The sequence below is a fragment of the Peromyscus leucopus genome, chromosome 12 (assembly GCF_004664715.2).
Source record: "Peromyscus leucopus breed LL Stock chromosome 12, UCI_PerLeu_2.1, whole genome shotgun sequence".
Lineage (NCBI taxonomy): Eukaryota > Metazoa > Chordata > Mammalia > Rodentia > Cricetidae > Peromyscus > Peromyscus leucopus.
Window position 1 is genome coordinate 47,438,153 of NC_051073.1, and position 24,692 is coordinate 47,462,844.

At 40.6% G+C, this 24,692-nt stretch overlaps 2 protein-coding genes across 3 annotated transcripts in view; one reads left to right on the plus strand and one right to left on the minus strand.

Moving 5' to 3' along the window:
* Window positions 1-8,576, plus strand: part of LOC119088785 (leukocyte surface antigen CD47-like) — a 41,838-nt gene extending 33,262 nt beyond the window's left edge. For both annotated transcript variants that reach the window (XM_037209724.1, XM_037209725.1), the window contains 2 exons: window positions 1,577-1,665; window positions 7,824-8,576. In XM_037209724.1, the coding sequence (XP_037065619.1) occupies window positions 1,577-1,584 (8 nt within the window). In that variant the 3' untranslated portion in view covers window positions 1,585-1,665; window positions 7,824-8,576. The remainder of the gene's footprint in view (window positions 1-1,576; window positions 1,666-7,823) is intronic.
* Window positions 8,577-12,147: 3,571 nt separating this feature from the next.
* The window catches only part of LOC114691906 (myosin-15), a 128,936-nt gene continuing 116,391 nt past the window's right edge, over window positions 12,148-24,692 (minus strand). The window contains 4 exon segments of the mRNA XM_028867466.2: window positions 12,148-13,192; window positions 14,812-14,946; window positions 17,279-17,374; window positions 23,903-24,007. Of these exon segments, the coding sequence (XP_028723299.1) occupies window positions 13,178-13,192; window positions 14,812-14,946; window positions 17,279-17,374; window positions 23,903-24,007 (351 nt within the window). The 3' untranslated portion in view covers window positions 12,148-13,177.

The following is a 24,692-nucleotide window of genomic DNA, read 5'->3' on the forward strand; positions in this document are numbered from 1 at the left end:
ATAAGAAACTCAGCTCAACTGGAGATTGAAAAGGAGGATGCCAGAACTTTCCATAGAGGGTACCAAATGTTGGAGTCATTATGAGAGTGGGAAGTTGGTAGTAATGTGTCCCAATTTGAGACAAAGGAAACAGGCTGTCATGATGTCACATTTAAACATCATAAATCTGTTAATTTTTTCCTTGGGGTGCTTAAATTTTAAGGTTTGTTTAGTGACCTACAGAAGCAAAAGTGTTTCATATATTGACCTACTATTAGAGTAAAAACAAGTTTAGAAATTGTCTGCAGTCTTCAGAAATAATTAATGTGGCATCTATCCTTACCTGTTACTTGAAAAGTATATGTATAAATACACATGGGACATTATTTTGAAAATGAGTATTGTTTTACAACATGTTTTCCTTTTACCAAAAATATTAGTGGTTTATCTGGGAAAGAAAGAAGCTATTAGGACAATACCTTTGTCAAACTGTACATATTTTCTCTATTTGTTATATTTTAATATTGGAGGCTTTAAATTATTTCTAGTATTTATATAATTATATCTATAATAGAAAATGTACAGTCATGTTGAGAAGATCCTCTTCTAAGGTTATATATTTGATCATTTCAATAGTTTTTTCTCATATTTAAACTGTAAAAACAAAACAATAAATGATTAACCTATTAAGCTTTATTTTGAAAGAATAAAGTAAAAAATCTGATATTGCTTTTGAGGATAGTGTTAATCATTCTAAACTCTCCTATCCCACCCCAGATATATAATGTATTCTGGTAACAGTACATCTCCAAACTGGATCCCTATAAGTTTTCTTTTTAGAGGATTTAAAACAATTATAAGCATTCCTTTAAAGGAGCTATTTCTGAAAGCATAAGAACTAATCTCAGCCTAAAGGAAACCAGATATATCTTATATACACTCACTATATTGTGTGTGCAGGAATTTTGCTGTCCATAATTTTTCACTTCCATATGTGTTGCAAAGTACTTTGAAAATTGTGGTCTTAATGGTGGCCTTTGTTTTGTACTATCTTGTACACTTAGACTATATTTTATGAGTAGTAGGTATAATTAAAGCCATAATTAATATCATCATCACATGAATTAGCTTTAGTATAATTTACTACAAAAGCAACGTGTGTCATGTGTAGCAAGCATTATAAACAAGAAAGCCATTATTTGGAGAAGCATTATGGAACCAGTGCCAAATGTGTAGTCATGGGCAGCCATTTCCAGCAGCTGCCATACAGTGTGCACTGCTCCAGATGTGAGGCCTGCCCTCAAATTGACATTCTAGTGTCCATGTAGTGATGAACCCATCAAGGGCTTATGTGCAAAAACTGTGTGTGCCTTCAAAGAAAATTGAAAAGCTGTATCATAAGCTAATTTTTATTCCATGACATATTAATAATCCCCATGCTGCTGCACTTTGATAGCATCAGGTTTAATGTTTACAAGAGAAATGATTTGCACAAAAGCAGAATAATTTCATCTCCTGGAGTCAGATGCTATACTAACTCCTAATTCCTTCATGCATTGAAAATCCTCAGCATGCCCTTTTTGCTTCTCTTTGACAGACCCCTGATAGGATTTCTATAGGACATGAAGGCCCGGGCAGTGTTGTCTTTCTTCCTCATTTTCACACTTTGTCTCAGTGGCCCTCAAGGTAATTTGATTGTATATTATTTTTAAATGAAATAGAAAAGATTTCCTTGTATTTATGTGTATGTTTATGTGTCTGTATATGGAAAAAGTCATATGTTCTGATGCCCACGCATCTCTAAGAGAGTGTCAGTACCCCTTAGAGCTGGAGTTACAGATGGCCCATCTGATAAGGGTACTACAGTCTGAACTCTGGGATCCTCTATAAGAACAGATTTCTAAGGTATCTCTCTAGTCCTGACACCCTATTTTAAAAACAAAAATTAGGATGGGTCTAGAGAGATGACTCAGCAGTTCAGAGCCCTTGCTGCTCTTCCAGAGGGCCCAGGTTTAACCCCCAGTGCCCACATGGTGGCTCACAACTATCTATAATTACAATCCCAGGAGTCGGGGGGGGGCCCCCCGCAAAGGGGGGTAGCATGCTTTCTTCTGTCCTTCTTGGGCACTGCACAAATGTGGTGTACATGCACACGTATTCAGGCAAACACTCATATATACAAGAATAAATAAAATGTCATTAAAAAAATCAGTGGAAAACATCAAGGCAGCTCCAAGTACCATGAACTATGCATTGCAATAGCATAGAGGAATAAAATGCCCAGGGTTTACAGTAGAAGGCAGAAGAGGATGCTATTAGAAGGAGATGTTAGCTTGAAGATGCACGGGGAGGTGCAGTTAAGAAACTGCGGACATGACCACTCCATGGTATGGCTAAGGGGAAAGTTTTACTGTAGGTATGAGAAAGAGAACAGCCAGAGGGATCTGGAAGAGTCCAGAACAAAGAGAAAAAAAAAGAGACTGAGCATAGCAAGAATACTGGATGTTGGACATAGCAAGGGATGTCTGTGAGAGACAGGGAAATAGCAGGAGTGGGAGAACAGAAAGAAAAAGCCTAGTAAGAATAGCAATGGCAGGGGGGTTGGAATTCTTGCCTTTATAAAGAGAACAAATGGGTATCTGGGACGAGGGAAGCATGGGAGGTGAGAGGCCAGCACACTAGGGTGGAGACTTTAAGATTTATAATGTGTACTTGTGATACTGAGGAAGTCTAGCTGCTAGGATGGACTTTAATACGTAGTCGGAGGTATACGTCAATGGAGAGCCATATGTCCCCTTCTGCCATAGGTAAGGGAACTGACTCCTTTTGGCAGATAGGAACTGGTTTCACAAGTTCCTGAGGGATTCTGACTTTGATCTAACCACCAGAAATCCTCCTATAGTCCAGGTTGAGCTCATTTCTGGACTGCCTCTTGGAGTTTGGGGAATTGGAGTTTCCTTTGGACTTGACAGAAGGAGGCAAAAATCAGATGGCATCCCACATCTTCCTAAGCAATCCAAGCTAGGAAGAGTGGCACAGAGTTTAGCCCACAGAACATAAAGGGCAGGTGGCCATGTCAGATGAGCAGCAGATGGCAATCAACTTCAGGGCATCGGCCCACCAGGAAACAAAGCCTGATGGGTGACTCTCAGATAGGCAAGGCCCCAAGACCACAGACCCCAGAGTCTTTTACTTCTGCTGTGCCTGCACATGTTTGCCACTGCAGTCTTCCTCAGGTATCTGGCACGGTCTGAATGGGCGTAGGGAGATACCCACTACCCTTAATGCAGTATGATCATCTCTTGGAAATATCCCATTCGACGGGGCATTTTTATCTGTGGACTATTATGAAGATGATTTCCTCCTAAGCTGTACTGTTTAACTGAAGCAATGACTTTATACAATAATAGTATCAGTTTAAATAGGGTTTTGATGATTGAGGCTCTTTAGTAAATATAGGAAGGGATTATGATAGAGGTTAGTTTAGTGCAGAAATTAGCATAGGTAAAGGAAGGATAAAATGTTGCCCCTGCCTCTGATTAAGCAGAGGTTGCAGAGGATAAAAAATAAAACAAGGAATTGTCACACAGCTAGAACACATGAGTTTCTATTGAGGAGCCATATAGACTTTGGCTTAGGTTGATGCTTATGAAAGAAAATTGAGTCACAGGAGCCCATCTAGCTTAAAATCTTTTAATCTTAATGTTGGAGGATGTATTCACAAGTTTTGTAGTGCATCATGGCTGAAACAAAGCTTTGAAAATAACTTAAGGTTAGACTAAGATGTTTTTGTCAAACAACTTTGAGTTGAAAAACCCAAGAAGACAATCTGGAGTTTTAGAAAGGCACATAGTTGAGTGGGGGAATCGCTAAAGTCAGGGAACAAAAACAAAGCAGCCCAGTTATTATTAGCTGATGTGCCTTTCTTGCTAAGATGAGTTGGTGACCAAAGGCAATGATTAATTCCTTGTACCCATTTCTTCTTTTTTTTTTGAAATGTAATTAGAACATAACATTTTAATTCGAAAAATAGTCATAGTTTGTTACCAGAGAATAAAGTGGCACATCGGTTGTCCCTAGGTCAACTTTACTTGAACATCTTTTTGTTTGTTTATTTTTTTTCTGCTATCAGCTTGATACAGTACAAATTCTTATCCTAATAGTGAAATGTTTCACTGAGGCTTGCCCAGTGTTTGAGTAAAACCAAAACTTATTATAAGCCACAGTCATCCTAGGGTCCCCCCTGCTATGTAGCCTCCCTGGTTCTGTGGGTTGCAGTCAGGAATACAAGGAACATTCCTAAGCATAATAAAGGCAATTTACAGCAAGCCAACAGCCACCATCAAATTAAATGGAGAGAAACTCAAAGCAATTCTACTAAAATCAGGAACAAGACAAGGCTGTCCACTCTCTTCAGATTTATTCAATATAGTACTTGAAGGTCTAGATAGAGCAATAAGACAACAAAAGGAGATCAAGGGGATACAAATTGGAAAGGAAGAAGTCAAACTCTCACTATTTGCAGATGATATGATAGTGACCCAAAAAAATTCTACCAGGGAACTCCTACAGCTGATAAACTCCTTGTGCCCATTTCTACCCTCAGCTTCCTGGTATAAAAAACTGTCTAGTGGGTATGCACTCTGAGGATTTAAAGTAGAGCTGACGGGTTCTTTCTCACATATAAAAGTTTAGATTTGTGATTCTTCTAAGCTTTTTTACAAGATTACCTTTTGAAATAAATAATAAAAAGTGAGTCCTTTCTTTGTAACCATAATATGCAGTCTGCCAGCAAAAGAACTGGCTGAGAAAAATACCTTGCTTGTTCACACCCTGTTAACTCTATAATAAGTTACTTAGATGTAAATGTATGTAGGTTCTTGGGATGACTTTGTTTTAATCATATTAGGGAGATGACAAACATGGTTTTACCTGTATTCATTATAATCATTCACTTGAAAAATAGAATGTAACCACATCGTAATTTCTATATTGCCTGAAAGATTTTGTTGGGGTATATAGCAATAGAGGAAAAATAAAGTCAGAGAACAGAGAATACAGAAAGAATAAAGAAAAAAGTCTGAAGGAAATCAAGACAGTGTGTGTCTTTTTCCTTACCCACTCAGATAAAAAAAAATCTTAGTACATGGACTCAGTGGATCCACTTTAAGCCCTGCACTGTTGGAGGCTGCCCCCGACCCCAGGCAGCAATGATGAAGGGCAGGTGGAGGCAGAGAACTGAATGAAAGGAAAATGAGGACGTGACTGCCCCTAGTGTTGGGTTGAAGAGAAAGTTCGTTTTGGATATGAGGCAGAGCACAGCTAGAGGCATATAGAGGAGTCCAGACTGAACATATCCAGCAGAGTAACCAGGCTGTTTGAGGAGGGTGTGGAGAGCAAGAGAGGAGAGAGGAGAGGAGAGAAATGAGGACCAGAGAGGGGACCAGCAGAGATCCAGGAACAGAGCCAGCCAGGAACCAAGAGGACCAAGAAGCCAAGAGAGCAAGAAGACACACAGCAAAAATGGATGAGGTTATATAGGGTTCAGAGAAGTTGGGGGAAGGGATATGTTTCAAGGTAGGGGACAGAGGAGACAGAATTTTGTAAACAGGTATTGGGACAGCCAATATCTGCTTTGATATGTTAAATAGGCACTTCAGGCATAGGTTAATAGAGGAGCCATAGGTTCCTTTTGCTAGAGATAAGGAACTATCTTAAGTCCCCAAGGGAATGCTGGCTTTTGTCTAAATGCCAGAGTTTGGGAAAAGCAATTTCTTAAGGCATAATAAGAACAAGTTGAGAATACCCTACAGAGTCTATCTTGTGATAGACCTAGTCCAAAAGGATTGTCTGCACACAAATGATGTGACTCGCATGCAAGAAAAGAGAATTTGTCTAAGTAGACAGACAAGTAGTTGAGTCCATACAAGAAAGAGATCACTGGAGAGTAGGCTGAATAACAAGAAGGGGATCCATGAGGAACACTGCCATTTGAGGTCAGCTAAAGACCACTGAGCCAAGCACAGTGTGCATTCCTTTAGTTTCAGCACTCAAGAGGCCATAACAGGAGAATCTTTATGAGTTTGAGGCCAGCCTGATCTAAATGGTGAGTTCCAGACCAGCCAGGGCTACATAGTGAGACCCTGTCTCACACACACACACACACACACACACACACACACACACACACACACAGGCCCAGTGAGTTAGAAAGGCTCACATTTGTGACCTAGCACAATAAGTAAAGGCAATTACTACCAAACCTGAGGACCTGAATTCAATTCCTAGGTTCCACAAGGAAAGATCAGCTTTCACAAGTTGTCCTCTGATGTCCACACACATGCTGTGGCATGTACATGCATGCATGAGTGGGTACACACACATGTAAAACAAAGAAATGTAATTTTTTTAAAACTTATAAGAGTTTGTAATAGAGAAAGTATCATGAAGAACTAGTTGAAGGCCATCCTATCTCCTCAACAGAGACCTAAGCCTCCAGCAAAGAAAGGGTTTTTTTTTTTTTACAGCCTCTTCTTCTCAAATAAACCCAGCCAGTGCAGACAAGGAGGGTCTTCCCACACTCTCCAAGAAAAAGCCTGTAGCAGGAGCACCTGAGCAACCAGCCTGCTGCCATCTTAGGCTTGAAAGACATCTTATAGTAAAGACAAACTAGGTTCATTCCTGTTTATGATTAAATCTATTTCTCAAGAATAGGACTATGCCCTACGGGTAACCCCTTCTACAACTGGTTCTATACTGCCTGTTCTAGGAAACCATGCCTTTGTTTCAGAAGGTTATTATGACCACCTGTTGTTATGACTACCTTATGACCATCTTATAATCGTGTCTTTGTTTCAGAAGGTTGTTATGACCACCTGTTATTATGACCACCTGTTGTTATGACTACCTTATGACCACCTTGTAATCATGTCTTTGTTTCAGAAGGTTGTTATGACTACCTGTTGTTATGACCACCTGTTGTCATGAGTACCTTAAGACTACCTGTTGTTATAACTATCTTATGACCACCTTGTTTCAGAAGGTAGTTATGACTAACTTGTTCTGCTTATGCTCTGCTTCTGTAACCCTGCCTGTTTGCCTGCCAAATCTGTCATTTGGAAACCCCCTACCACTGAGGTAATAATACCTCATTCTTCCCCATATCCAATGCTGACCTCTTGAGCCCCACCTTAGGGGGAGGCAGATCATATTATGAATAAAAAAAATCTTGGTTCAATTAATTTGGCCATGATGATTTGGGTCAGTGGTCTTTCTCCCTAAATCTTTGGGATTAACACATCCAGCAGTACAGAGACCAGAGTGAGTAACCTAGAGCCTAGAGATCTGTTGAACCAAAGTGATAGCCCACTAAATGGAATTAAGTAATCCTTCCTCTTTCTTGGGGCTATTTCTTAGTATGAAGGGAAACTGAGAAGCACCTGGAACCTTGTAAGGTTTTTGTTTCCCTAAGGAGATAGGTATGCAAACATTAGAAAGTCAGCATAACAACTCAATTACTCCTTTACAAGAGCATAGAATTTCCGAATGATTCAAAAAGGTAACCAGACCAGTGGTTCATTGCATATGAAATACTATTATATTATTTATTATAAATATAAACAATACTATATGTAAAATACTGCTTTATAAGTAATAGTAGTATGTTCATAAAGCTGATGTCTTTATGCAGATGGAGATACTAGTTTTAAAGAACACCCTGGAAAAAGCTTTTCATCCTGAATTAGCTCTGTGCTCAGTACTTCTTACTAATTGGCAGGACATAGATCACAAGATGAACTAAGATGGTCTTTAGTAACTCAGGATCTCTAAATTTCTACCTTTAGGAATCCTAAGTCCAGCAATTCCAGTCCAGACCAGGATGTCAGACATTTGCACTATTCCAAGTGCCATTGGGTCACCTGTTGCTTTTCTCATCATGGGGATCATCTTACTGTTCTCCAAGGACACTCTTTTCTCCAAGCCAGTGTGGACTTTGGCGTTCCTTCAAGTTCCAACTAGATGCTGGGCCAAGGCTAGTCTGCAGTCTTAATTATTACTTTGTAAAAGATGCTGATTCCTCCACTGTAACAGAGAACAGCAGAAGCTTCAAAATCCACAATAGCCTCATTGCATCTGTTTTCCCTCCTGATCTTCACTGTAACCCAGAATCTAGTTGGTTATTTACAGTGTCTGTAGGTTTCCCATAGCAGTGACACTGAGACATTTGTGTCCACAACAAAGACTCCTGTCTAGCCTGGACTCTTGGCTTTATTTTAGAAGGGCCTTTCCGCTATGGAAAATGGGTGTTATGTTTTGTTTTGATTTACTTTGTTTGGTTGAATTCTGCTGTCCCTCTGGAAAACAAAAATAATTTAAGTTTAAAACGTGATACCCCAACTCCCAACCCACACCTTCCCTTTCTTATGTTTTCTTCCAGTTTACAGATTCTGTTTTTCACAGAACTGAGGCAATGCACTACTTCCTGCTTTGTGGGGGGAGGGGGGCAGGGTTGTTGCTGCTTGTCCTAGCTTTGGTGGCTTTGTTGATTTGACCTTTCTAATTTTAAGGATAAACTTACCCTTGAAATTGAGAAGACACAACAAGGTTCATGAGATTAATACAGAGTTTGGGCTTCATCCCAAGGTGCACCATGTCCTGTGTATTCAAGATGATGTGCGACAACATGCAGGAAGCTGCTGGGTACACAGATAAGCTTGATATCCTGAAAAGTTATCCGTAAACCTTATCAAATCTTTTCAGATGTCCTATATTTCCAGCCAACTGACTTCCAAAAACTGATCATGTGAGAGTAATTAGACTCTCCAAGCCATGTACAAGCACAGTCTTAGAAGCATAAACTCCTATTTATATTTTGCAGACTATAGCCAATGAATACCAGTAATTGATATGTGTTAAAAAAAAATCACATGTGCTTTTATCACAAAAATTATTAAGCATCATAATGAGTAACAGAAAGATCCAATCACTCCAAACTGACAAAAAGCTAGAAAGAAATGAGACTTGAAACAGCTGCTTCTAGACTTTCATAGGCTCACCCTTATCCTCCACACCTACTAGCCCAGAACCTTCTCCAGGCTTAGTCTGTTTGGTGCTGCTTAAAGCTGCAGTGTCTTTGTGAATTATTTTATTTCAACCATCCACAACTTAAAAAAAAATTTCAATTGCTTGTTAGGAATTTTTACTAACATATAAAAAGATGCCTTAAAATGCTATAGTCATGAGACCTCTTTGCTGTAGAATATTATTTTAAGATGTGCTACATTCTTTTATGCTGTATTTCTTTAACTCTGTGAAGCTGTGTTACTTTACCTGCTGCAAACACATAAAGAGGCCAATATCAAGACCAGGCCCATAAGAAAACACACGGATCATTCAAAACTGTGAAGTGAGACCAGAAGGCAGAACAGTCATCTCCCTCAATGGACTAAAGGACCTGAACCAGGGGCAAACTGAAATTTAAAATCACAGGACATCACAAGCAGTTCCCAAAATATAGAATGAGGGTCATATCAAAGTCACTGCTTGGTAGGCCAGTGGCCTTCCATGGTGAGGAATCAGCCCGACCAAGATGACCTTTAAGTGAAAGAGTTAGAAGAATAAACACCCAATGGAACTCCAGGCTGAGGGCAAAGGGAAGAGATGCCTTGACGGGGTCCAATGCAGTGAGCCTCTCTGTCAGGGAGCAGAATGGGTTCTAGTTCTGAGAGAGCAATCTGAAGACATAGGTAAAAACTGTGTAAGAGTATTTCCCAGATAATAATAATAATAAATAATAATAATAATAAATAGAGCAATATTGTATATTTGTGCAGTTAGATGGGCTGAACCTATAGTTGGAGCTGTTTCTTAAATCGCACAGAGTGTAGCCTGCTGGGGACCCGGCTTATAGTTTCCTATGCAATGCTTCATGTTCTTTGTGGTTTTCTTTTCTCTTTTTGTTCCCTTTTCTAATACCCCATTTTTAAAAGCCCCTGACAGAGTGAGTACAAGGAGCCACATCTCAAGGAGAAGAATTAGAGCTTGCCTTGAGAAATGATGTTGAGTTTCAACCAAGAACCCAGAAGAAATATATTGCTAGGAGCTGACTCAAAACCCAACAATTACTGAGAACGAGTGGAAGGCATGCTATGGAAAAGGTCAAGGGCCATAGCCTGAGATGGAATAGTTGATTTAATAGGATATTTTGCTCTTCCTGTATATACACGGTTACTTCAGCTTAACCAATGAGGATGGTTTAGGATGGTTAGTACTGGGGCTCCCAGACAGTATCAATGTCAATTTCTCTACGAATGCTCTTGGAACAGCTTTATCACCTCAGGGCTGACTCGTCTGGAGTTGAGTTATACCTGGAAACACCAGACTGGTAAAGCTGGTGACCCTGGCCATGATAAATGCCTGTCTTACGGACATATTGGTAATTAGTCCTCTTATGGCCTTAGGTTTGCATATACATGTTATGTAGGGGGAAAAGATAGGCTGCTGGCAGTGCTCTATTCCCCTAAATTTTTATATTTCTCTTTCTTTTTCTTTTTGAGATTATAATATGATTATACTGTGTCTTTCTTTCCTTTCATCCCTCAAAATCCTCCCATATAACCCCCTTTCTCTCTCTCAAATTCATGGCCTCTTTTTCATTAATTGATATTGGATGCATGTGTATATATGTGCAAACAATATATAAATACATAAAAAATTATATGAAAGCAAGTGTCTAATGTGAAAGCTTGTTAACTCACCACTGAAACCAGGCTATCTGTGACCTTGTCAAGATTTTAACTCTGTAGTTTGTAAGAAAAAAGCAAACCCTAAAATGTGATGTGATTCCACCTGGTCCAATTTTTGCCAACTGGTCCAATTTTTTTTTTTTCTGTCAACTGACTTGAGTTTTAATCTCATACTTTGTACCAGGTTTGTTCATTCTTAAGTGCTTATACTGCAACGTGTGAAAAGTGTTCATTGACAGTAAAATTAAAAATTAAAAAAATACTAAAGCCCCTGTGTTAAAAAAAAAAAAAAAAAAAAAAAAAAAAAAAAAAAAAAAAAAAAAAACTCCACTGAGATAATGTTTAAGTTTCTTAGTAATCTTGGCTCCTTTTGCTTAAATTTTTCCAAAATGAGAGAAATTTTAATAAATGAATAGTTTTAGCAGTGAATTAAAATTGAATGTCTTTGAGGCTGGAGATGGATCAGCAGTTAAGAGCACTTGCTGCTCTTCTAGAAGACTGGAGTCTGGTTCTCAACACCCTCTTAGACCCAATGACTTCTTCTAGACTTTGCAGGCCCCCACACTCATGTGACATACACTTTCATAAACAAACAAATACGTATAAGAGTAAATCCTTCTTTTAAAAAATGGATGTATCATCTCCAGCTGAAGACTCTAACACTGATTTTCCTGAAAATTTCCTGTAAAGTGTGGAGAAACATTTTTCTGATTGGTGTATAAAGTGTGGAGAAACAGTCATCAGATTTAGGATTGGCAGGGTGAAAACAGAAAAATCTCTACTGTCAGGTTTAAGACAAGAAATGTTTCTGAAATGGGAATATTTGCTTACTCCAATATAATTCAAAATTTATTTTTCCATAAGTGTTTAAAAATTATTCCAGAATATTCCTGTCACATGTTAACTGTTTAGCGTTTTCTGACAGGGTTGTGATCAATAGATCAATAGTGAGGAGCCCACTACTTTAGATTCAGCACAATAGGCTGTCTAGCAACTCCCTCAATGACTCCTCAGAGCCCTCTCCCCCACATCTCCACACTCTAATTTGGTGTACCATGCTTCGAATGACCTTGACATTCAGAAGATCAGCCTCAGATTGTTTAAGCCAACCAGGACTATTGACATCCTGCTGCCTCAAACACAGGGTGAGTCTCAGCAGGAATGAGAAGTCTGATGGATTGGATAAGAGGAAGTGTCCCTGGGGCATTCAGAGAGAATACTGATTTCAAAACGTCATAGGCCAGCACTCATAGAGTGTTGAGATTTTCTCTCAACGAAGAGTCAAATATAAACACCAAAGCCCATATGCAGAGGATCCCACACAATGACCAGCCCTTGCTCCTTTGGCAACACTGGAACCTGGAATTGATGTTAAAGCATCCCATGTGAGTGTGGCTGGGTAAAGAGGAAGAACCATCGAGAATGACAGAGAATAGCATTTATTGTCAGGAGTCAGCTTTACACATGGCTGTGAATGCTGGGTTTGAAGTTGGCTGTAGTGAGCTGTACAGGGTTGAGGGAGAGTGAGAATGAAGCAACTCTGTAAGGGACAAACTATTTCCAAACTGTCCTCATCCCTGGCTACTATCGCACGGCTGGGTGGTCCCCAGGTGAAGCTGGCACTGGTTACCTTAGAACCGCCCACATGCCTGCAAAGTTGAAGGAGACAGGAAGTAAGAGGAAAAAATGGTCCAGGGTAGCTGATTACTAATAGCTTGCCTTGGGACATCGGAAATATTTCTTCAACTGTCATAGGATTTGAGATTGTATGCTGACCTTATGCACATAAAATAGAAACTCCTCCATTTTTACCTGCCAAATCTGCTATGGACTTTTGCTAGTGCCCAACTTTAGTCTAGAGTCACCCAAGGAAAGAAATTCTGGAACATACCCCTCCCTCTTGCTTAGCTCCTTGGCCACAACCCAGAGCCTGTACAACCCTCCCACTGACAGGAAGCAGTAGCTTTGTGGTTATAGTCTACACAGGCATGTAGTCTAATTGTGTTTTGATTAGGAAGGTTTACCTACAGATACAAAGGGCCTAACTTCAACAATGCGTGCCTCACAGTACTAAGGAAAATGTTGTCAGTTGTCATCAAGATACAGGCATGACTCAAGCAAAGTTAGATAACTTCAAAAAAAAATCATTCCCATCATGTACTAATTCCATGGATCATAGTCTAAGGATTTCTTCTATGAGTTCTGTGCATGAAGATACAGAAGAAAGAATAAATGTGCCTTCTTTTCTAACATCAAAATTGATTCTTGAGTAAAATTTTAGAAGAAAAGTCTCTCGACATTGAGAATCAAAAATCCATCCATTAATTCAAGGAGCAATTCCTTGGATCAGTACATTTTGCTCATCGTCTTTTTAAATGGCTTTTCACGCCACATAAATGTTTATTTCTTAAGGGCTTTCTTTCAGCTGTTGTCTTTTTATAAAAAGAAACTTCTTATTCTTCTCGAACCTGGAAAATAGAATGTATGTCAGTGTGTTTTATACAATTCCAGAGACTCTGAGTAGTGGAGCACACCCAGACCCATGTGAACCCCTTCCAGAGGGGAGCTGACCTAAAGCAGCTCTCCATGGGCTTCAAAGGGAGGCAGGGAATTGAGGCAATTAGCTGTCTTGCAGAGCAGGCTTAGTGACTCACCCCAAGTAAATGCTCTGTCACTCTCCATCTCTGCCTCCGCTCCCCACATGGGGAAAAGATTCTTCAACCACTTACCAGTTTGCTCCTGACACACAATTACATCAGGAAACCCTTTCCCTGTGTTTATGACAGTTGAAGGATTTTAGGTTTTTCTTCTGTGAATGGGGAGCAATTAGTCATCACACTGCCCAGCCAGGTTTTCCTGTTCATCTCCCGTCCAGAAGCAATTTCTACTTCGCTTGTTTTTATTCACTCATGGACACAACCATGACAAGGTGAAATGCAGGGGTGTACTGTGGAGACCCTGTGACCTCCTGCAGCCCAGTACAACCGCAGCATGCTGGGCAGACTCTGCACAGGACACCCTCAGTCAGTGGAGTAACCCTTCTCTGACTGAGGCCAGCATTCAAGCCACTCCACTAGAGCTCTCCAATTGGGGCTTAACCTTGAGACAGCTGTTCAGGCAGCAATGAGAACTCTCTGGAGCTGCCAAGGCCTCAAGCTTCTCATTCTTAGATTGCAGCATCTTCTGTGTAGCCAACTTTTAGCCTCCTTCAACAAGGTCGATATTTATTATTGGCAATCCTATCAGCCTACCTCAAGGGACTACTAGTAATTCATTTACCAGAAATGAGAAGGCTCGACGTGCACCAGTTGTTGAAAATGAATGGAGGGTGCCATCTGTGCTGGGCACTGTGCTAACTGCTTTTCAGACATTTTAGAAGAGGTAGCTGCTATATTATCCAATTTCTTTTAATTCCCTTCTCCTAAAGCCAGATGTAATTTAAAAACTGTGTTTCAAGGAAAACTGAGCAAGGAAGCAGAGACTCTTTGGCCCTGCCCAGCATCCATTGCTGAGTTCACTGTCATTCATTCTTCCAGTGACAGTGAAGACTGGCTGCCACTACTATGTTCCAGTGGCCGTTCAACTAACCACAGAGACATGGGGAAATGTTTCTGTGCTTTGGGGAAAACTCAGAAGTTGAATCCTGAGACGTTGAAAGCAGGACTCCACAATTTACTATCATTTCCTGGCTCACTTTTGACCTTCTTCCCCTAGGTCTCCATTTTGACTCTGATGCAAGAGTCATGAGCTTGTCTACTATGAAAAGAATTCACTCCAAATTTCAAGGTCCATTTGTATTCTGCACAAATGAATTAAAGGTCTGAGGCTCAGAGCTTACAAGTTAACCTGGGATGAAACATTTGAAAAATAAAACTAGGATGTTTTTCCAACTCCAATGCTTAGTGGTGTTATCATACCTGGACAACTAGAAATTAGTAAACAGGGAAAGAATTTATTTTAGCTTGTTTGGCTGTTTTTTTAAAAAAGATTTGAAAAGGAAAAACAAGACATTTCTTGCTGTACTAATCCATGCAATGTCATGAGCCCCAAAGCAGCAAGCTGTAAGGCATTTCAGAGTGGACTGTACCTTTTTTTCAAACTCCTTCACCTTGGCTTTGAGCTTATTGACTTGAGATTCTGCTATCTCTGCTCTCTCCTTGACTTCCTTCAGCTCATGCTGCTGCTTCCTGTACTTGGAAAGGTATTGATTAGCTTGAGCCTCCTGTAAATGTGGAAAACACAGAAAGTGAGGACGTTGCCATTCCTACGTAGTATTCTCTGCTCTGAGATGAACACAAAGGGGACACAAACTCAGCCCTGCATGGGATGTGTTGTTTTGGCATAAGACATACAGATAGGACTTCAGAGGAGGAAAGGAGGCTGGAGAGTTGATATGGCAATGCAGAACTCTTCCTGCTCTTCGGAAGACACAGGTTCCTTTGTTTCTTTTCTTTCTTTATTTTTTTTTTTTTTTTTTTTTTTTTTGGTTTTTTGAGACAGGGTTTCTCTGCGAAGCTTTGCACCTTTCCTGGAGCTCACTCTGTAACCCAGGCTGGCCTCGAACTCACAGAGATCCGCCTGGCTCTGCCTCCCAAGTGCTGGGATTAAAGGCGTGCGCCACTACCGCCCAGCTTCTTTCTTTATTTCTTGTTGGTATTTTTTTTTTAATAATTTAATTGATACATACTGCTGTGTTTTAGGTTGCATCGTCACAATATTAGGTGTGGTGATTCTTCTCTGATTGACAATGTCTCTGTTTCCTCCTACAACTCTCAAGCACCACCCTAATCTCACACTGTCAAATGATACTCTTGACTCCTGGTTAAAATTCAGAAGCTTAATAGAGAGCTTAAATGCTACTAAGGTACCAATTCTGTGCAAGTTAGAATGTGAGTGAACTACTTTTGAAATAACGTATGAAAAGCAACCTTTTAGACTACTTTTCAACAATTTTTAAACAATGTAGATTCTTTCAGAGTGTTTGAATTTTCAGTGAATGAAATGTTTTGAAGCGACTTCTGGCAGTAAATACCAATTCATCCCCACAAGTACAGGCATGTGTTTAGATAAAAAGAAAAGGATTTGGGAGAACAAGTCATCTTGGGTTTCGGACCATTCAAATGAAGACATCTCACTGTTCTACCAAAACAATGGTGTTAAATAAAGACAGCGACTGTGAGCCGTTCTGTGTGTCTTTATGTTTGTTACTGCTTTTCGGCCAGGGTGTGTGTGGGAATCCAAGTCAAATGTCTGTTCATTCATTTGTCTCAACCCCCGAATGTCTCAGACTTTCGTGGAGGCATTTAGGCTTTAGGGTTCTTGAGGTTTGAAGTATGACCCCTGTTTTACGTTATATGAAGTGGTCAGCCAGTGAAGCCAGATCTAACCTGATTATCACTTAAGAGAACCCCTGAAGATTTTCATTGTCACTGGTGTCTCAAGAACTAGGAAGCCACCTTAAGGTTGCTGTTACCAAGAATTTCTGGCAGTGGGAAAGGTGAGGGATGCATTTCTGGGCTGGGGATGCTTAGACAGAAGAGCAGCTTGTGCACAAATGAGCAAGTTAACAGGACAGATAACCACAACTGGATATTTCTAAACACACACGTGGTAGCGCACAACCACCTAGAACTCCAGTTTCAGAGGATCTGATGCCCTCTTCTGGACTATGTAGGCACCAGGAAATCGTGTAAAGATTTATCTGAAATCTTTATATACAGATGAATGTAAGCAAAATGCTCACACATAGAAAGAAAAATAAAATCAGAAACTTTCTTTTTTTAAGAGTAGGAACAGAGACCCATTTTACACCTGTTGTCCCCTGGAAATTCAGAATGGGTGTACAGATAGTATAACTTTCACACACTTGTATACTAGAGCAATCAGAATTATTGGCTTAAAGTCACATTCAAATCTAACCTACCCACTGGTATAAGTGGTTGCCCTTTCAAATTATGAACCAATAAGTAATTCTTGGACATAGTACCAAACCAATCAATTGAAAACCTCTCAAAATATCATTAGGTGTAAACTAACACATACATATGGTACCTATTCTTTAATATAGTACTTCAAGGACTCTGTGAGATTTAATACTTTATGGAAAAAGTAAACTGAGGCCAGTAAAAAATAAGCAAAGATGAAGAAGAACATTTCAATGATGGTGATTTTGTTCACATTGTGTCCAGATTCATCAGAAGAATGTATGACAAATTGGGACTGTATTCACCCAAAGTCTAGAGCTGAAGGAAAGCACAATGAAACCCTGCAAAATTTGCCAGCCCTGCCTGCCACCCAGATTTTACTTGGCTCATTTCTGGTCCTGCCTATGTTTGAGTATAGCCACCAGGTCAAGGGACAGAGGTCTGGCTTCTGGTGGGGAAAATTTTCCTTCCTCCTGCCCCCTGCATAAGCCATAGTGCTAACTTACATAAAAGCAGAGAATGGGCAGATGTGATGTCCAGATGGTTGTCTCCGCTGAGCTGTTCCCTGAGCTCTGAGCATTAACCGAAAGCGGTAGCTGGGAAATCCATGATGCTGCAGTTGGCACTTACCGCTGCTTCCATTTGCTGTTTGTAGCTCCGCACTTTCAGCTGAAGTTTATCCGACAGAGCCTGCATCCTGTTCAGATTCTTCTTATCTTCTTCTGCCTGAAATGCACAGGCATGCATGGGAAAGTCATTTGAAGGATCCAGCCATGCACACTGAATACACTCTCATATGAGGAAGGAAAGGTTGGGAACTTTTTGTAAATATTATCTGATAACGGTGCTTTTAAAAATACATTTGACTCTATCCATCCTAAGTTTTGAGAAAGGAATGAATGGCTCTGAGAAATGGCAAAGATATATCTCTTGATCCTCACAGCACCCTATCTGCCTTTACTTAAATGGAAGTCAAGGCCATTAGGTTTGATATATCCTTCAGTCTTTTTATTCCAGATAAGCTACACTTGCCTGAGACGGCTTCCATATGAAATTTATTATTACAAAAGCCATTTTATGCAAAATGGAAAACCAACGCCATCAATCAAAACAATTCAGTGCCCGAACTTCTGAACTGGCCCTCGGCTTCATGTAATAAACTAGACAAGTCAAGTTTCTCAGAATTCTGTCATGGGCATCAATGAAGATGGTGAGGGAAGATCTGCAAGCTGTGTGGATCTCGGTGTGGCTCTCATCCTCACCCCTGCCATTGTCTAGGCTAGGCTTGAAAGGAGGCATGGGAAGGTGGGGTTCCTCAACAGTTCCTCAGGGAGTCTTTGACATTCTAAGAAAGCAGCATGTTGATGTTGGAATCTTCCTGCTCCTGGCCCTCTCCTCACACCCTTGAAAACACTGGAATATCTCTAATTCAAAGCGGTTCAACCTCCAAAGCAATCAAATTCCTCTTCCTTCCAAAGAATGAGAGACTGGTATAATAAAGATCTACTTATATGCTGATCTTTCTACTGGTTCCAGCTTACCTCTTCTATCAACTATCTCCCCCAGAGACATTAAGGTCAAGTGTTAGAGGCTCAGCCGCAGGTTGGCATAAGATTGTGGTAAGACCTTTAAAAGATGGAGCCTACTAGATAGACTGCCTTTAGGTCACTGGAGATGTAATCCCTAAAGGAGCCAGTGAATCTTAGACCCCTCCCCTTCCCTTTCCTGGCCATAAGATCAGCAGTTTTCTTGCCCTATATCCCCTAATGCAGCAGGAATGACATCATGGTCAACACTGTGACCAAAATAACCCTTTTTCGGTTATATGTAGATTAGCTAAGGTCCTTTGTCATGGCGATGGAAAACTGACTTTACAGCAAGACATTGGTCCTTCTACACTTGATAAAAATCCCACTGTAAACAGGATCAATCCCACCTGTAGCCCACAGCATTTTACCTACTCCCTCATGTATTGGTTTAGCTAAGCTACTTCCAACACCTGAAGGCAGTCTCCCCACCAGAGTACCATCTGACACTCTACAATTCGAAACTCATCTTAAGATTCCTTGGCCCTGTATGATGAACACATAGCGCTCAACCTGGTTGGGGAGCTGAGGCTAGCCTGGGTTTTAAAGTCCCTCCTCTGCTTTCATCCACTTATCCTACTTTAGAAGGCTTATGAAATTTAAAATTCTACAACACTATCTGTTTCCAGTGAACTCTAAAACCAACACAGAGCTAATCCCTAATAATTGACTGAGCAGAGAGACATAATAGAAGAGACTAAGCAGAGCAGAACTGAAAAAAAAAAAAAAAAAAAAAAAAAAAGATAGCTACAAGGGGATGCTGATGCTAATGGTGCTCATCCCTGGGAAGGTAAAGCCTTAGATGTGAGGCCTGAGTTCACATCTGAGTCAGACTCAGAAGAAGAGCGGGGCTAAGTGTGACTACTGCACTAGCCCTTTCTGCCTGGCAGGATTCTCCTATCTAGGCAAATTCTATGTGAGAGATTTTCTCAGCATTTACCCAGAGCCTCCCAGAGCTACCCGAGGCTCTTTGTATCCCACCACTCAGTTCACACTTTGCGGGTATCGGCCTGCAGTTGGGGATCCTGTCTGTCACAGTCTGCTTGGAGTCCATCCTGCTTTTCAGAGCTTAAGTGTCAGTGAATCTTTTGTACTTGCAACACCATCCCGACATCTGGGTCCTGAACAAAAGGCCTTACAAGGATGGCTACTTTATCACCTTTTGCTTCCCTGTCCCTCAGATGGTGATGCTACGTTTTCACTAATTGATAAAGTGTGAATAATGTCCGTGCCCAGATTCCTGAATATAGGAGGTCTTCAAAACAAAGAGAAGTATCCGAATGAACAGTAGAAAGCACGGGGACAATCTTCACCTCCTAGACAATGAAAAGCTACTGGATCTTACATCTTGCATTTCTGGAACATTTTTGTAGGCTCTTATGTTTCTAAATTCCAGAGATATAAAGAAGACAAATGGGCAGTGAAGACAATCCATAAATCTATTTAGAGTAAGATCACACTTGATTGCTTTTGCAGTGCATGGGTACAGAGTCTTCCCTGAGGAGTTTACTAGGAAAAGAGAACCATAGTTGTGTTCTTCAAAAAAAAAAAAAAAAATGACATTTTTTTCAAGTAACACCTGTGAATGGTCTATCACAAAAATACTGCCTTATGGTACAAAGTGTATCTTGACGTTAGAGAAAAATGGACTAAATTGACTCAGAATCAACTTTGAATATTACTAAAATAGGCACTAATGTTAATCAATATGAGGAGCTTTTTAGAGCCATTTTCAACTTACAGGGTTCTAACCTAACACATAGAGTACTGCTCAGTGAGTATCTGGCTTGATGGTGGGAAATCGTTTCGTATCTGAATGGGTACACTCAATGTACTGGGGAGGCACTTGGAAAAAAATAAGAAATGCACCCATAGACTTCCTGGGACTCTACCCTTAGCCAAAGGACATGTGTGACCAGCACAGCCTGAAAGCTCTTCATGAGAACATGAGTCAAAAAAAAAAAAAAAGAAAAAGAAAAGAAAAGAAAAAAAAGGGAAAGAAGCACAGCTCTAAATGAGGACATGAGAGATGTCAATATTGTTGAGGAAGAAACAAAATTAAGCCACAACAGATCTGAAATGCAATCTTCACAACAATGAAAATAAAACATTTATAGGTTTGGTGCTTAAATCTATAATGATACTGTTCACAGAAGAAAGCAATAAGAACAACCCATGAACACATAAGAAAACAATATATGATCAACAAATGGTGTCTCATTATAGTCCTGAATGTAGTGTAGGGTCACACAATGCCATTTCTCTAAAGTGGTTGCTTTTTTGTTTTGTTTTGTTTTGTTTTGTTTTATAGCCACATCAAACCTTGGCTTCCAGAGCTCATTGTTTTAAAAAGTGTCAAGCTCATATTAGAAAAAGAACCAAGTATTTAGTCATAAAAACTACTGTCCAAGGGGCTGGAGAGATGGCTCAGCAGTTAAGAGCACTCTTCGCTCTTGCAGAGGACCCAGGTTCGGTTCCTGGGACCTATCCAGTGGGTCACAACGATCCAGAATCCCAGTTCCAGGAGATCCAACACCCTATTCAAAAATCTTCAGGCACCAGGCATGCATGGTGTACAGACATATGTGTAGATACAACACTCAAAACACATAAAATAAAAATAAATATTTTAAACAGGTGTCCAAGTAGATCATTTTAGCTTAATTGGCTCCATTTGGTACAACCATGATGTCCTGCCTTCTTACCAACACCACGTTTCCTGCTGTAGAGAAAAAGGTGTTGACACTCCTAATAACTTCTAGAATTAGAGTCAGGACCCCAGCGCCCTGCATTAGCAGTGTCAAGGGAGCTGTAAAATGAGTTTGCCCTTTCATCAGAGTAAGTTATACTGTGCAATAGGAGAGGGCTAGAAGAAAATTTGGGAAATATGTGTTCACCACGGAAACAGTCAAGCTCTAAAGAACCATTTGGTCACTGACATCCCACAGGTATGGTGGTGGTCAATAAAGTAATAACAGAGCTGAAAAATTATTTCCCACTGAGTGTGTGACTGAAGAAGAGAAAGACAAAAAGCCATCGGCCACTGCAGAAGAACCAGAAGAGAATTCCCAGGGCATTGTGGATTTAGCAAAAAGCTTTCATGACCTCAAGAAGCTTCTTAGAGAGTTTGAAACACTAAAAGGTTTACATGAACAGAGAAGAATGTTCATGAGCATTATCGGCATATAAGCCAATCTATCATGATGAAAAATGCCAAGCAAATCACCATGGACAGATTCCCGAGAAGAGTGGCCCCTCAAGAGGAGAATCAGAAAGTCTTCAGGAGAATATTCCAGAAGGAGTTATTGTCCTATGAGATGAAAATCCATATATGTAGCCTCTAAAGGCATTAGAGTAAGACAAGATATACAGGTGGAAGGCTGAGCTACTTAACAAGCTTGACCCTGACCCTGTAAAGGCCTATGCTAATATGCATGTCCCCTCTCCTCTCCCCCATCTCTCTTATATAATTCATGTTTTTTACTTTATGTGCATTTGTGTTTTGCCTGCATGTGCGTCTGTGTGAGGGTGTCAGAAACCTTGGAACTGGAGTTACAGACAGGTAGGAGCTGCCATGTGGGTGTTGGGAATTGAACCCAGGTCCTCTGGAAGAGCAGCCAATAATCTTAACCTCTGAGACCTCTCTCCAGTTCCTAACGTGTGTATCTTAAACAAAAAAATCATAAAGAAAAAACCTCTATGTACATGTATGAAAATGTCATAATGGGATTTATTACTCTGTATAATTAATATATGTTTCATCAAGAACATTAAAAGTAGAAAAGACTTTTAAAACAAGAACAAAAATAATGGACAATAAAAATGTAGTACATATTCATGGTGGAACTGTATTCAGATATAAAGAAATAAAATCTGCAGGAAGATGAATGGAACTGGCAGTTTTATATGAGTAAGGAAACCAGGCTCAGAAGGACAAACGCCATATGTTCCCTCATGTGCAGAAGCAAGCTTCTAACTGAGATACATATATCATATTTTATCTATGAATCTGTCTGGATTATGTGGAAGGTAAGTATAGGTAAAGACTAGAAAAGTAGGAATGGGAAGAAAGAGGCATCAGGAGAGCGGGTGGGGAGGATAATAGAACATGTGTGATATGAAAGTGAAAGGTGGAATCTGTGGAGTGGAAGGCCTGAGTGGAGCGGCGAGATGGGGTGGGGGAAGGAAGAGGCAGAGAAAGCCAGCCAAAACTGGATGAAAATGCCAAAGGAAACTGATTATTGTGTATGCTAGTTAAAAATAAACTTAAAAAGAATATAAAAGGGAAAATATACGGCTATACAATTGCTTAAAAATTGGGAATTACTGTGAGTCAAAATGAGTTAAACTAAAACAGTGCACTGATTTAAAGGGAAGCTATGGAAAATTAAAAATATTGTTCTATAAATCTATGGTAACCAATATCTACAACACAGTATAACCAATATACTATGGTAACCAACATACTGATAAAGTCTACAGTACCGTGTAGTTATGTCCTGAACCTATACAGTCTCTCACCTAAGTAACTTCCAATTTTTTAAGAGCCATGAATAATAACGCCCTACATATAAGGTATACCATTTTTAAGGTGTACCATTTTTAGGGCATTTTTCTTTACCTTGTCTAGGTTTAGATGTGTTTATAAACAAGCATTTGACCCATGACACACTGTCTACAGATGGTGATCTGCTGCACAGGTTTAGTCTGAGAGCAACTTCACTGTGCATCAGGCTGCAGGAGCTGGCGTGGCAGTGCACTGTTGATCCGCACATCGCCACTGAATTGTCCTGTTTCCTTATGGCACCTCTCAGAATAGATACATGCCCTTAAGCGATGCATCAATATATACATTCCCAACTGTGTTCCAGGAGAATGCTGTGCACTGGAGCGGGGAACAGCCAACAGCCCTGCTATCAGAGACTCTGTGCCATTAAAAAGAAGAAGCAAGAAAAGCTGAATGCGGTGGCACAGTCCCGCAGTCGCCCGCACTCGGGAGGCTGGGGTAGCATGATTGCTGGAGTGCACAAGTTAAAGGCCAGCCTGGTTAGCTTAGCAAGGTTCCGACTCCACCACAGAGGGGGTGGGAGAAAGGAAAGCGAGCGTGTAGATGATGAAATAAGTCATTCATTTAGGTGTGCATTGCTTAGGGGTAGGGAACTTGTCCACCTGCTTTCAGTGATTTGCTTCAAGCCCATATTAATGTTCGTTTACAGGTTAGCTAAGAAAGACCACATTTTACTAATGATGTTCCCATCCGGGTCCAGGAACAAACCTCTCAAAAGAGTGGACCATGTCCATTCCAGTTAGCATTCCGTGCAATCAGCTGGTGAGGTGGCCACCCTAACATCTACCAGTCACTTCACTTGCATGTTGTTCTCACTCTGCCTCTCACACGAAAGCATCTTTCTGAAAGCGCCACTAACACTATGCATGGAAAAAAAACAAAGACGGCATAAATAGTTTTTCACTTCAACTGCACCTTGTCGGTTCTCACTATGAGCTCTGGAAATGGACAGAGCCAAGCCATGGATAGCCCAGACGGGGTGAGAAAATGTCCATTGCTCAGAGATAACTGCAATGTCCCAGAAGGTCATTTCAGGTTGGAAGGTACACACTGCTGCAGGAGGAACCTAACCATGTCCCAGAGAATGTTTTCCTGGAGTACCTGATAGGTCAGCTCTTTGATGCCTCGCTCCAGTCTGCGAGCTTCCCGCTGGGCCTCTGCACTGCGCCTGAGTTCGCCTTCCAGTTCTCCTTCCAGGTCCCGCACCTGTAACAGATCATGGCCTTAGTCCACATGCTGGTAACAAGGCTGCCATTCGTTATCCAGTGGAGAATTTGCTGAAAGAGTGAACTAGTTAAGGGGAGGTATGTCCATTTTCTGTCTGGGAGTGACTAAATAGGAAAATCTTTCTGGTAAAAATCCATCACCCAAACCAAGGCTGTTAACCTATATGAGCTCATATAAGCGTGGTTAAGACTCTTGGCAATGTGAGAGACTAATTCAAAGAGAGGATGTAAGCCTCTTTTCTTATATTGCAACATTGCAAAATCGTGTGTGTGTGTGTGTGTGTGTGTGTGTGTGTGTGTTCTGTGGGTGTATATGTATGTGTGTACGTGTTCTGTGTGTATGTGTGTATATGTGTGTCTGTGTAACACAGCTGTCTGTCAGTACTGACAGCAAGCTGCATGCAGCAGTGTTGAAGATTCTGTCCCACACACCCTGATCCTGAGCTTCTTTCTGCATGTTCCCCTCAGACTCTGGATCTTACCCTGAGCTCTGTCACATACATGTCACATGCAGGCCTACAGCTCTGCTTTGCAAGAGAAGTACAATAGGGAACTCCCTGTGTCGAATCACAAGTAAAATTATCCTAACAGTCACTGAGAGACGTGCCTACTCTTCAGCACACCCCAGTGCCAGAACAATGAAGAAAACATACCCACATCTCTCC